The following is a 12,811-nucleotide window of genomic DNA, read 5'->3' as shown; positions in this document are numbered from 1 at the left end:
GAAACATACTATTAGTACTACCTTAATTTATACTACATTATATCATACTCTGTTTTCAGAGGCGTGGAATAAAAAATTTAGTCTAAAGTTTGTGTGAGTCGGTCTCACGGGTCGTATTTTGTCAGACCGATCTCTTATTTGGATCATCCATAAAAAAATATTATTTTTTATGCTAAGAGTATTACTTTTATTGTGAATATCGGTAGAGTTGATCCGTCTCACAGATAAAGATTCGTGAACCGTCTCACAAGAGAACTACCCAAAAATTTATTTGGTATAGGAAATTTTGTTTGAAGCATACCTATAATCATAGAAAAATATATTAACATTAAAGGTTAAATGAATTCATATAAAATAGTGTTTTAATATAAATAATAAATTTCAAATTAAATAATATCTTAAAAGCAAAAATTAAATAATTCATGTCAATATATACGTATAAAATTTGATTAACACACTTCAATGCCTCTTATTTTGTATAATAATAAAAAAAATTAAAAAAAAAGATTGCCGAGTACAAAATTCATATCAAAATCATCGGAAAGTTTTCGCACCAATTAATGAGGTGAAAATTGAGGAGTACTAGGGTTGAAATCGATTGTTGAATAATAATAAAAATAAATTCGGACTTTCTTATCGTGTGATGTGTCAATTTTAGTATATACTAGTTGCTATGCACACGCGATGTGTGTGTACAAATTTTTTTATCATTATCAATGGACTAAAGTATAATTTGACAATTTATGGAGTGACTATATTGATATTTGAATTGTTGAAATTAAAAAAAAAAGTGTGTGTTAAAATTAAAAATAAAAATATATAATATTAGTATCATATAAGGGTAAAATTGGAAGAAAAATTTGATATCCTCCTAAGTAGTTACTATCATGTGCTCAAACTTAATAAAATAGAATAGATTTATAATAATAAAAAATTATAATGAGTCGTGATTGAACTAACTTGACACAAAAAAAAGTCATGGTAAGTTAAAAACTTTTAATTACTCGAACTCGTAAACTAGTTGAGAATGTTAAAAACAAAAACAAGTCTAACTACTGGACAAATTGTAATATTATCAGTATAATATATAATGAGTTTGGCTATATTAAAGGATATGAGCAAAAGTCTGTCGAATAAGAGCTCGCTCTAGCCCAAATACAGATAATACAAACAATTATTAAAATATGTTTTTATGATAATTTTTTGTTAAATGAAAAATGGTTTTTTTTTTTTTTTTTTTTTTTTGTAGTTTGATACTTGATAGGGATACTTTTGTATCAAAAAGCATGACATAGGATTATCTTAAAAATGATAAATCTAAGGTCTCAAATTTTAATAATATAGTATAAATTATTGTTAAAAGCAGTAACGACTGAAGAATAACGAAAAGGAAAAGGTTGATAAGAAGTCACTTCAATTATAATTGTTGAAATTATTGATTAAAAGTGAAAAAACAAGACGATTTCCCCATTTTTTGGTGAAAAAGAAAAAGAAAAACGAATATACAATAGAGGGTTTAAGCAGCCGGTTCCTTTTGTTGAATGAGTACAGTTTCATCATCACAATTCTCAGAATCTTCTTCTGTGATGGTCTCCAGGGTAGGGGAATTGGAGGGCTTTTGAGGAACAATGTAAAGGGCTGGTGCCATCTCGATCCAACAACTCAATGATCCAAACCCGACCTGAGGCGACACCATCGTCATCGTCATCGTCGGCTGCTGAGGAATAAGAAAGAAGGTTAGATAAAGAACTAACGGGGAGTTTATTGAGTGCAGAATAGAGCGTGGAAGCTGGGGTTGAGAGAGTTGGGGGAACTCAGCTTATTTTATAGGAGGAGAAATGCAGTGGAAAGAACACGGAAAGTGACGAGTTGAATGGGGAAAATGTGAAACACAACACCGAAACTGTTGCTTGTTTTTTGGGTAGTGGTTGCCTTTGGACCCACCACCAGGCATCCGCACGATTTCAATATTTGTAATTTCGACTCATGTTTGTTTCTTCGTGTAGCAACATGCTTTAATTAATCAATAATGCCAAAAAACTTTTGTGTGGAGTCCACGTTTAAATTGCGTTTTTTTTCTCAGAACCGTTCCGACTCCGAACTCACCTACAACATTCTTAAAAAAACATGTATCATTTTGTAAGTGGTCTAAAAACATGATGCATGCTCGCACGAAACGAGATGGATGTTTCTTGAGCAGGGGTACAAAGCTGACATCTCAATTACAGAAGAAATGCAAAACTCTACATTTTGCAAAAGCAGAACTCATAGAAAGAGAGAAGGCATGACTAATGTTTCCCAAAATGTAGTTAACGAGTATAAGACTGGAATGAACTATACGACCAAGTTCCGGCAAGAGTACGAGGATCAAATCATCAATTCAAACACCAAAAAGTGTAACGTGCATCTGAATACAAGAGTACGATGATAAAATCATCAATTCAAACACCAATATTTTGACTACTGTTCGAATGGACTCCTGATTGTAACAACAACAAGTAATGGGCCTATTGGGCTAACAGTGGAAGAAATAGGATCAAACTGGAGGCCTGTGTTTTAAATAACTCTAATTTCGTTTTGGTGTGCGTGAATCGACCTGACATGGATCAATTCAAAAGTTGGCAAGAATTTTGAAGACATAATAATTTTTTTGACGACATTCTTTAAAATTCAGTTATAAAATGTGGATAATATAATATAATAAATTCCGGGATGGAATTTTAAAATTTTGTCATATGATCGAGAGTGATCGGTTTTTGGGCATCCTATGTCGCAGGACATTGCGCTGATAGGATGGATGAAGCCGTGGCACGCAAGAATTAATTGCTGGTAGGGTTTTTTTTGGGGAGAATGGTCCAAATTTTAGGGGGATGCTATCAAATATTTAATCTTGTATTCAGTGCAATTTAGCTAACGGATGGATATTGAACTATAAAAAATTGTATCTTTTTGTTTTCTTTCATTTTTTGTATGTTCCAATTTGAACAATGAACACAAATAGCCTCTTTAGGGACCTTTTGTGTAGGACTAAGCGTTTGTCTTTTTATCAAAAGTTATAGTTGATGATAATAATGGAATTCAAATATTTTAAATCATTCAACAGCTCAAACACCAGATTTCAACTGGGGAGCAATTGTTGCATCCCAGAACTTTGATATTTTGATGGTAAAATAGGAATTAGTCAATATTTCATGAAACACTTGGGCTGTATTTTGTTTCATGGTCATGTGGGTTTTTCTTAGCTCGCCGGGAAGTGAAACTCAAACGTAGTCAATTCTTAGGGAGGCCCTAGTTCATTCCCAAGACAGCCCACACCAATCTTTCGCAACATTTGATTTTATTTTTTAAAAATATATTTGATTTTTATTGCTCCTTTTCACAAAGATCTCAATCCCAAGAAAGAAAATAGGAATATTGGCTTGATAATTGATATACCTTGAAATTTCTCATTTCTCCTCAACGAGCACTTCCATAATCTATAATTGACCCAAAAAAATAAAATATAACAAACAACAGTTACTACATAACATACTAAAATTATTATAATGAACAAAAATTAACTCAAAATCCATGATTTGACCATCATCAATTCAGAAATTCAATATCAAAAAACATTTTTTTATAAGTTCGTTAATCTTCGATTTTGGTTATCTATGTTATGAAATTTAAATTTCAATTATATTTTTTATGTTTTTTTGCAATTTTATTCATTTTTCATCGAGTGTTTGTGTGACGCTACACACATTAACGTCACATCAACAATACAACGGTGTCACATCGAGAAAATGTCTAAAATTATAAAAAAAACAAAAAATAAAAAACAAATATAGTGTACTAAGATGAAAAATTGAAAATATATATGATCAAAATTATATCGAAACAAACCTATAACAAAAAATAAATTAAATATATTTATTAATATATTGAAAATTTACATCTTTAAAGACAGTACAGTCAGTTAAAGCGAGTTGAATTTGACTTTAGAAAGAGTAAAAATTAAAAAAAAAAAACTGTCAACTGTCGGGCACCAATTCATTGACAAGTCGCTGTCGTAGTTAATAGATTTTTTCCGGGTGTAATGGATCTTTGTCCTTGTTCTGAGTCCACATGCTCTTGGGCGGAATGTTTCATCTTGCGCTGCCTGCACGGGCAATGAACGGCCCGTGTCACTCCGATCGACTCTTGCGGACATTGACAGCAGGGGTAGGATCGAGTAAACCCTCTTGGGCCCTTACCATCTGTCTTTGTCTCCAAATCTCTGTCTCTTAGGCCCCATTTTTAACATTTATTACCAAACCATCGGTAACAGTTAATTTTGTGAATCGAATCTCTAATTCGAATCAAATCTTGAAAAAAATATTATTTTTTATATCAAAAATATTACTTTTTAAGATGTATTTGAAATATCTTCCATCGAATCCAATTTATCGATTCGAACAAAAACGTAATTGCAGATGGGTCGATGCACATCAAATTATATCACACGTTAGGAATGAGGCATTGCGTGTAGCTGATATTGCTCCCTCGAATTAACTCGAACAAATTAAAGCAGCTTTTTTATGTGTCAAGAAGCTTGCCACTATAGTCCATAATGAAATCCACGATTTTTTTTCCTTTAAACAGTAATTTGGGTTGAGATTCACGTCATGTACCTTTTCACATTTTTTTTTTGAGAATAAATTGTGTTCTTATATAAATGTGAAAAGGAAAAGTATAAATGTAAGTATGTTGATCTTGGAGCTAACTCAACCCTAACTATAAGTAAAACGGATGGTCCAATTGTGGGCAACTCAAAGTGAAACTCGGGCTCTGATACCATGTTAAGATTTGAACTTAGACCTAACTCAATCCCAAAAGCCAGCTCAATGAGGGATGATTGTCTAAGTCCATATGAAAAAACAACATATAACTTTGACATTGATTATTACAAATATAAATAATTTGATCTCTTGTCGATTTTCCAACGAAATTTGGAAACACGGAACATAAATATAAAATAGTAAAGATGAGTTTTGCAATTTCTAACATTCACGATGATTTTCAATTATTTTTTTAAAATTATAATGAAATTTACGGTCACTATCATTCGATGAATATTAGGTAAACTTCAAGATTAACGTAACAGTTATCGTGAAATACGCGTGTCAGATGAACCAAGAAAAATCTTGTCCATTAGATTTGTCTTGATAGAAGAATCGAACTATGTTCAAATACTCCATTAGCTTGAATACACAAAAAAATTATAAATTTTGTAGATTAGCGGTTGTATTGTTTTTTAGGAGTCCACACCATGATACCTGGACCATTACTCTTACTTTTTCACCCTGCACTCACCTTGGTGAAACAATTCCTTGTACTGTGGGCTAAAAATAGAAATTACATTCAGCAAATGGCTCTCTCTGTTTAGACTACGTTGAATGACATTTATTTGCGGGGGAAGGATTTAAAATTTATTGCATATACATGAACTCGAACTCGAACTCGAATTTTATGATAATTATATGTGTATGATTGAATTTTTGAATTGAGTGTATGGTAAAAAAATTACGTTTAAGTGGTTTAGGAATTTGTTTATTTAATACAATATAGTATTGTATTAAATAACTGAGAGTTGTATATATGGTCTTGGACAATCATCTCCCATTGAGCTAGTTTTTGGGGTTGAGTTAAGTCAAAGTTTCAATTTTAACAATAACCAGATATCATTTTCTCATAATATTTATATGTGTTTTCTGCACACAGTCATACAATTAGGATAATTAGTTATTCAAATATGATAAATTTCTTATTTTCAAACTAATCTTATTAGGATAAATAAATATTTGTAACAATTCAAAAGATTTTGATAAGTCGATAAGATATGATATTTATTTATAAGTTAAAACTTTATCAAAATAATTTTCTTTTATAATATCGCTTCTTAAATAAAAATAATTATTTTTAAAATGAGAGAGATATATTTTAGTATATATTAAAAATTTAACGTCAACAGATTTATTTATGCATCGTAAAGAACCATTGCAGAATAGAGAAGAAACAGCGCCGTCTTCGAAACGCCGCTAAAATCTCATGCTGACGCAGCATGCACATGCGCATGGTCCCACCTCCTCCTCACACGTGCGCTCACATATTTTATAAATTGTCTCTGTCTTCAAGGAAATTAAATGTCTTACTATTTCTCTTTGCGTGGTGCTATGTGAAAAACATTAAATAAACATACAGGTGCATGAATTTTTAGGTAAAAATTGTATTTAATAAAAAAAAACTGTATCGTGATCGGAAATATTCAAGCAGTCAATTCCAACTCAGCGGCACTTGAATAGGAAAAACGAATTAACTTTTGTTACCCATTACCACGATTCCTAGGGTTAACCAATAACGACAAATCATATTAATCAAATAAATCATATTATGTAAAGTTTATGTTTCTTTTAAAAAAATTATATTCAAAATAGCTTGGCAAAATTCGAAAACAAAAACTTGTGCGAGACGATCTTACGAATCGTATTTTGTGTGACAGATATCTTATTTAGGTCATCCATGAAAAAATATTACCTTTTATGCTAAGAGTGTTACTTTTTATTGTGAATATCGGTAAGATTGACCCGTTTCACAAATAAATATTCGTGAGACCGTATCACAAAAGATCTAATCTAATTCGAAACGAGACTTGTCCGAAAGAGTAAGTTCTCATGAGAAGTATATATAGAGAGAGGGAGATAATATTGACGAAATGGCCTTTTTTACAATACTAAGCTTCGAATTTCTTGAAACCATAGCATAAAATTCAAAACCATACAAAAATGCAAGAAAATTAAACTTATTGTTTACGAGAAATAAACAAGAAAACAACTAAAGAGGAATCTTCTCAACAGACATGATAATGTAGATTGAAAGGTGGATTTGTCATTTGAGTAGGGTCCCCCATGATCCAAGAATGATTCTTCATGAGTTGTTAAGAGCTAAGCTTTAAGTTATCATGGTTAGACTGGAGATTTCCATTTATACGATCACAGGTCTACGTTCTTGCGTTCTCGCTGCGTAAATTTTGTTAAAATCCTCAACCTTTTAGCGGACATCTTGAAGTTACTGAAACATTAACAGAAGTACCAAATGCATGATTAATTGTAGAGAATGACGAAAGAAAACACATGAATTCAGATAATATGTATGAGATAACCGACCTGAACGGTTCTTCACCCAGTTGCTTGACAGCACCTTTGGCGTCCCAGTACAGGACTTGATTCAGCGGATCTGAAATTTCGATCCCAAACATATTTTCCAGATTTCGGTAAAGTTCTTCATATGAACCGACCAAAGAAAGGTCCATGCTGCGACCCATATCCTCAGATTCAAAGAAAACTTTGCACTGACCGGTTTCAAGATTCAGACCTTCACATGAAGTGTGTTCCGCTGCATCATTCTGATTCGAACCAGATCCATCAGAAGTATTTCCTGTTTTATCAGCATGGCTAGTACAACTGTTACCCGCATGGATTGAAGAAACAGTATCACTACCACAGCTCGTACACATTTGCTTCTCGGTTAGTATTGGTTGGCCAAAAAGCACAAACGGAGTTGCCTTTAAAACATCAGATTTCTTTGATCCCTGAGTCGAATTTCCCATGGTCAGTGAGCAAGAAATGTTCTCAGTATTGCCAGGCTTGGCGGGTATGAAGGGAATCGAGGCTCCGGTAGGTACAACAGCTTGTCTGAAGCTGACTGGAAACAAACCTGGTTGCAGTTTACTGAGATGAAAATCGGATAAAGGTAATCCATATTGAGCATGCCTGGCTCCCTGCATGCCAGCAGGAGTGTTGTCTGGACGACAACCTAAGGGGATGCTGGACCCAATTAGGAGATTGTTGCCCGAAAGAAATGGGAATGGAAGTTGGGAGTCAAGTGGGAGATCTGACTGATGAGGTAGTCTTAATTTCTTCCGAGGAGGTGAAAAAGGCGAGAGATGAACCGCCGGCATGTTTGATACCAACTCTACAAGCCATGGGCTGACACGTTTCACATTTTGGAGTAGGTCAGGTTCATCCCATGTCACCTGCACCGATTCGCTGAATTAAGATGCGTGAATCATAGTAGATTCATCATAAAGTCCTTTGGAACCACAAGTTTTTTCCCTCAAACTTTAGGGCACACTAGAATTAGGGACAAGTTTTTTGATCCAACTATTCCCGCAGTTAAAGGTATCAAAATGAAAAAGAACAAGAATTTATGCAATCAAAGCTTGATGCATATATGTACAAGATTTGAAATTTCAGAAAGAAATACAGGGGATAGGACAGCAGGGATTTTTCACTGACGCAAACCATGGCATTGGTGCTTCAGGCAGTATAAATACACTATCACTTAAATTTCATTGTAGTTTTTTGAGTCATATTACAATCAAATATACAAATACAAAATATCATAAAGAAAATGCTAGATCAAGGTGAAATCATGCTCAACGGAGATAGAGATCATATACCAAGTTAAAACACGAGGCATTCAACAGAGAAGAAATTACCTGCAGAAGCCTCCAAGGAGAATCAGGCCAGCGAATTGGATCAGCAACCTGGACAGACGATATGGTTCCCATAAACCAACTTATTCGCGACGAATCCTCTGTTTCAAAGGCCATCTTGAACCTGGTACCCGAGCTCCAACGTATTTGCAATGCCATCTTTACAAGAGAGGCCTTAACACAGAACTCAGGCGTGCTAGCTCGAGGGTAGTAAATAACCTCAAACTGTTGTCCACTGGCAGCAAGAGTAGCAGCTTCAATTACCGTTTCTACCTTCACTCGTTCTCTACCAATCAAACTTCCATTCCCAACCCCATTACTAGTTCTTGCCAACTTATTCTCATCATCCCTCAAGAAAGTCGAAAATCCTCCATAAGGCATGGTAGAATTCGCCCCAGCTGGATTCCATCCCGGAATCTCAATTCCACCACCAATTCCTCTTTTCGCGCGTCTAATCCCAACGCAAAGATCTCCATTTTCCGCCCTTAGAAATACTACGGAATCGCCTGCCACTAGCTTCTTATGGTTCACAAAATTACTCCACCCCGTGGTCAAGAGATGTCGCCTAGGTGTCCCTCTATAAATATGCCTGAATTTCCAAGCATCACCATGAACATCCTTGGCGAGAATCGTCTGAACCGGAGGATCCACGGTATAATCCAGCCTAGGAAAAATCGTCTCTGCGCAGTACCTAGGAACTGAAAAGCCCCCACCATTGTTAGCATCGGATTGCGTTAAAGTTTTGGCAAACGAAGTGGGTTTTTCTTGAAGCTCAGGCCCATTAATCCCTACAACCCCTTCATCATCAAAATCCACATCATTTCCAACAGGAACCAGTCTAATTTTCGCAAAAACCTCATCTGTTTCGAGATCTGCCATGAATTTGATTGCAGAAATTTTACACGGTACGAAAGCAGGAATCCTAGGAAAATTCCTATAATCGACATTCCCAGAAGCGTGCTCAGCGTGTCCCTGAGGAAAGTAAAACACTTTCGAGTTAACCGGCGGCATTTGAATCATGCTACCGGCACAAGCATGCCATAACTGAGAGTCCAAACATTTATCAGTTTCTTTCACAGTTTCCTTCGATTCCATAAAGGTGATCATCGCAATTTTAGCAATAACTATCGTCAAATCAAACCCAAAATTTAGGTCACGGGAAGCCCTTCAACAATTCAACAGGCGTCATAAACTGATGCCTGCACAAAATAATATGCAAAACATTTAGAAACCAAGAAAACTAAAGCGAATCCAGAGAATATCCAGTTTCTTACCTCTCTTATCGTCAGCCAGCAAAGAGACCCCATCTGCAGAAACATCTAAAAAAAATCAAAAAGTAATTTTACTGCGGATTTACAGAGGAAATTGAACCCCAGGAAATCTCGGTCTCATCAATTTCGCCATCCCACATCTCATTTTTCACCAAAAACTGTTCACATCAGCACAAGAAACCCATGACTTCCCGAGAAGATTTGAGTCACTTTTGATAAACAAAACAATCAAAACATAGAAATTGAAATAAAAGCAAAATCAAACAATCCTGCAAGAAGAAATAGAAAGATTTTTTTTTTGTTTTGTTTAAACACGCAAAGATCCCAGTAAAATAGGAACAGATGAAAACCCCTTTGGATTTTCTTTACTTCAAAACTCTGTTTTCTTTCTCCCACATTTACACTCAACTCCATTCACACATATAAACCAATCTCTCTCTCTCTCTTTATATATAAAATATATACATACATAATGTGTACGTATATTCGTGAAGTCTTCACACGTACACAAAGCGTCTTTCAGTAAAGTCCTTTTCTTTTTCCATTCACCTGACGAGTAAAACAATTGTTTCTTCTCCGAAAAAAAAAAATTTATTTTTTTCACAGGACTATTATAATAAATTTCTCACCTTTTTCTTCGGATCTGAAGAACCTTCTGATGTACCTTCAGAAGTCAGCATAACAACAAAGATCTTAAAGTAAGCTTTATCTGTTTTCCCCCTTTGTTAACACACTTCCCCATTTACAATTTATTCGTTTCAAGATTATAATATAATTATATTTATTCTGTTGCTTATGGGTATGGGATTTGAGATTAGTGGAGCTTCTTAATATTATGACAAAAAATAAATTTTTACCCATAGAATTTATCAACTTTTTGAATAATCAAGAATGGATTTGACTGTCATAATATTACAATCGTGGGAATTGTGATCGTTTAATTCAACAGATAATAATGAGATTTTGAAAAGACCGAGGTATTGTTGTGAGTGAACATGTTTCATTAAATTAATGTTAATCTTGAATGAATTGCTTTAATTAAGGCAAGTCAATAGTTGCTCTGAGAGCAAGGCAGTCTTTAATTAAAAAGAGACAGAGGTAAAATCGCTATTTACTTGTGGTAAAATATGGAAGATGCTTTCTGTTTCTAAATTATCAATGAGTAAGAAACAAACAAAAAAATTTACCAAGAAAAATTTAGGAAGATATGATTTATTTTAAGTGATTGATTGGAATAATCTGATAAAGATCTTTGCGTGAAAATTTAAAGTGATTAAAATAATGTTGGTATATACTTGGAGATACATATCGGTAGGGTTGACACGTCTCACGAATCTCGTCTCATAGGACAAAGATTGAGACAAAGATTCGTGAAACCGTCTCACAAGTTCCGTCTAATAAAATACGATCCGTGAGATCGTCTCACACAAATTTTTGCCTTTTTTAAAATGAAATTTACCCAAAATTATTTTCCTCGAATATCTTAAATTTTTAAAGACGGAGACTTTAGATGACGAAGAGATGAATATATATGGATAATATAAGTGATAAAGATTCAAAATCCAAAATATGAATCAGAATTACAAATCCTCTGTCTGGATTGTGGGATTCTTGAATTATCACATGTATATATTCTATATTTTTCTTTCTTATTTGTATAATCCACTATCCATAGACTTAATGATTTTTAATTATCTTAGAGAATAAATTTTTATAAAATTTCACATATTTGTAAATGAAAGTCTATGGATTACTATAGATTTTTTGCAATATTTTTATAGATTTCTACGAATTCATTTTATAAAATTATATATATTTTGTACCTAAAATTGTAACTTTTTTTAAATTTTTTTAAATAATTAGTTTTTTTATCATATTTTATTATTATTAAATATTACAATATTTTTATACATAATAAATTAAAAATCATAAAATTTATTTCAGAATTCAAAAATTCCTAAACATTAGTAATTTTGATTTTGATTTCAAATTATTGTAAAAATAAGTAAATGGTCATTCGTTAAAAAAAAAACTAAAAATCCGAAAAGTAAAACAGGAAAAATATATTGAAATACATTTTGAAGACGAGTTTTTAAAACTTAATATTGAGTATAACTTGACTTTTGAAAAATTTATGAAAATATATTTTGATTAACACTAAATTTCTATAAAATACACATAAAAATTTTTTGAAAACTTTAATGTCCGAGATTTAATTACTATAATCAGATATTGATTAATTGACAGAATTGAGGTTATAGGAACTCAAATGAAAAAGCAGGACATCGTTACAGTATAAGCCAAGATGTTGGACCGAACATCTGGCGCTCGAGCGGTAGAAAAGAACCGCCCGAGCGCCAATGCACCATGAGTTTACTTCTTGGACAGAATGTTTGGCGCCCGAGCGGTAGAATATTACCGCCCATGCGCCAGGAGATGATCAACTGAGTATCTCGACAGAAACTTCCGCGCCCGAGCGGTAAAGATTAATCGCCCGAACGCCGCCTGAAAGTGGTGGAAAATAATGACACATATCATTAACATGCAGCTGATATATATATATATATATATATATATATATATATATATATATATATATATATATATATATATATATATATACGTATCATGCCTTCAGAATTCATATCAAACGAAGAAAAAGGAAGCACGAGAAAGAATTGAAGAATTCTTACGCCTTTAGATTTCGATCCGTCCGTCTGATTTTGAATCCGACTTCAATACTGAATTCCTATCGACGCAGGCTTCAACTGGACGTAAGTTTTCTTATGTTCTGATATGATTTGAAAATATGATGTTGAAGGAATCAGATATGATTCATATATGGTGTTTCTGATATGTTAGACATCGTATAATCGAAACCAGATTGAAGAACGGATACCGTATAGAATTGTTATGATTTTCAGAGTTGATTTGACCGAGATGTGATATCAGATTGTATCGTTATTGAGTATGAGTTGTGGGAATCGATATCTGTTGATTTATATTGCTGGGTATACTGAGATTA

The 12,811-nt window shown here is 33.4% G+C and overlaps 1 protein-coding gene across 1 annotated transcript; it reads right to left on the bottom strand.

Annotated features, from left to right (window-relative positions):
* Positions 1 to 6,704: 6,704 nt before the first annotated feature.
* On the bottom strand, positions 6,705 to 10,226 carry LOC142548534 (auxin response factor 18-like). The gene is made up of 4 exons (XM_075656901.1): positions 9,790 to 10,226; positions 8,519 to 9,714; positions 7,185 to 8,053; positions 6,705 to 7,089 (listed from the first exon to the last, which is right to left on the bottom strand). Exons 2-4 carry the CDS (start codon positions 9,620 to 9,622, stop codon positions 7,011 to 7,013), a joined length of 2,052 nt encoding a protein of 683 aa, XP_075513016.1. The 5' UTR covers positions 9,623 to 9,714; positions 9,790 to 10,226; the 3' UTR covers positions 6,705 to 7,010.
* Positions 10,227 to 12,811: the final 2,585 nt, after the last annotated feature.

This window comes from Primulina tabacum, chromosome 6 (genome assembly GCF_025594145.1).
Source record: "Primulina tabacum isolate GXHZ01 chromosome 6, ASM2559414v2, whole genome shotgun sequence".
Classification (NCBI taxonomy): domain Eukaryota; kingdom Viridiplantae; phylum Streptophyta; class Magnoliopsida; order Lamiales; family Gesneriaceae; genus Primulina; species Primulina tabacum.
This window is presented reverse-complemented; position numbering and strand designations above follow the sequence as displayed.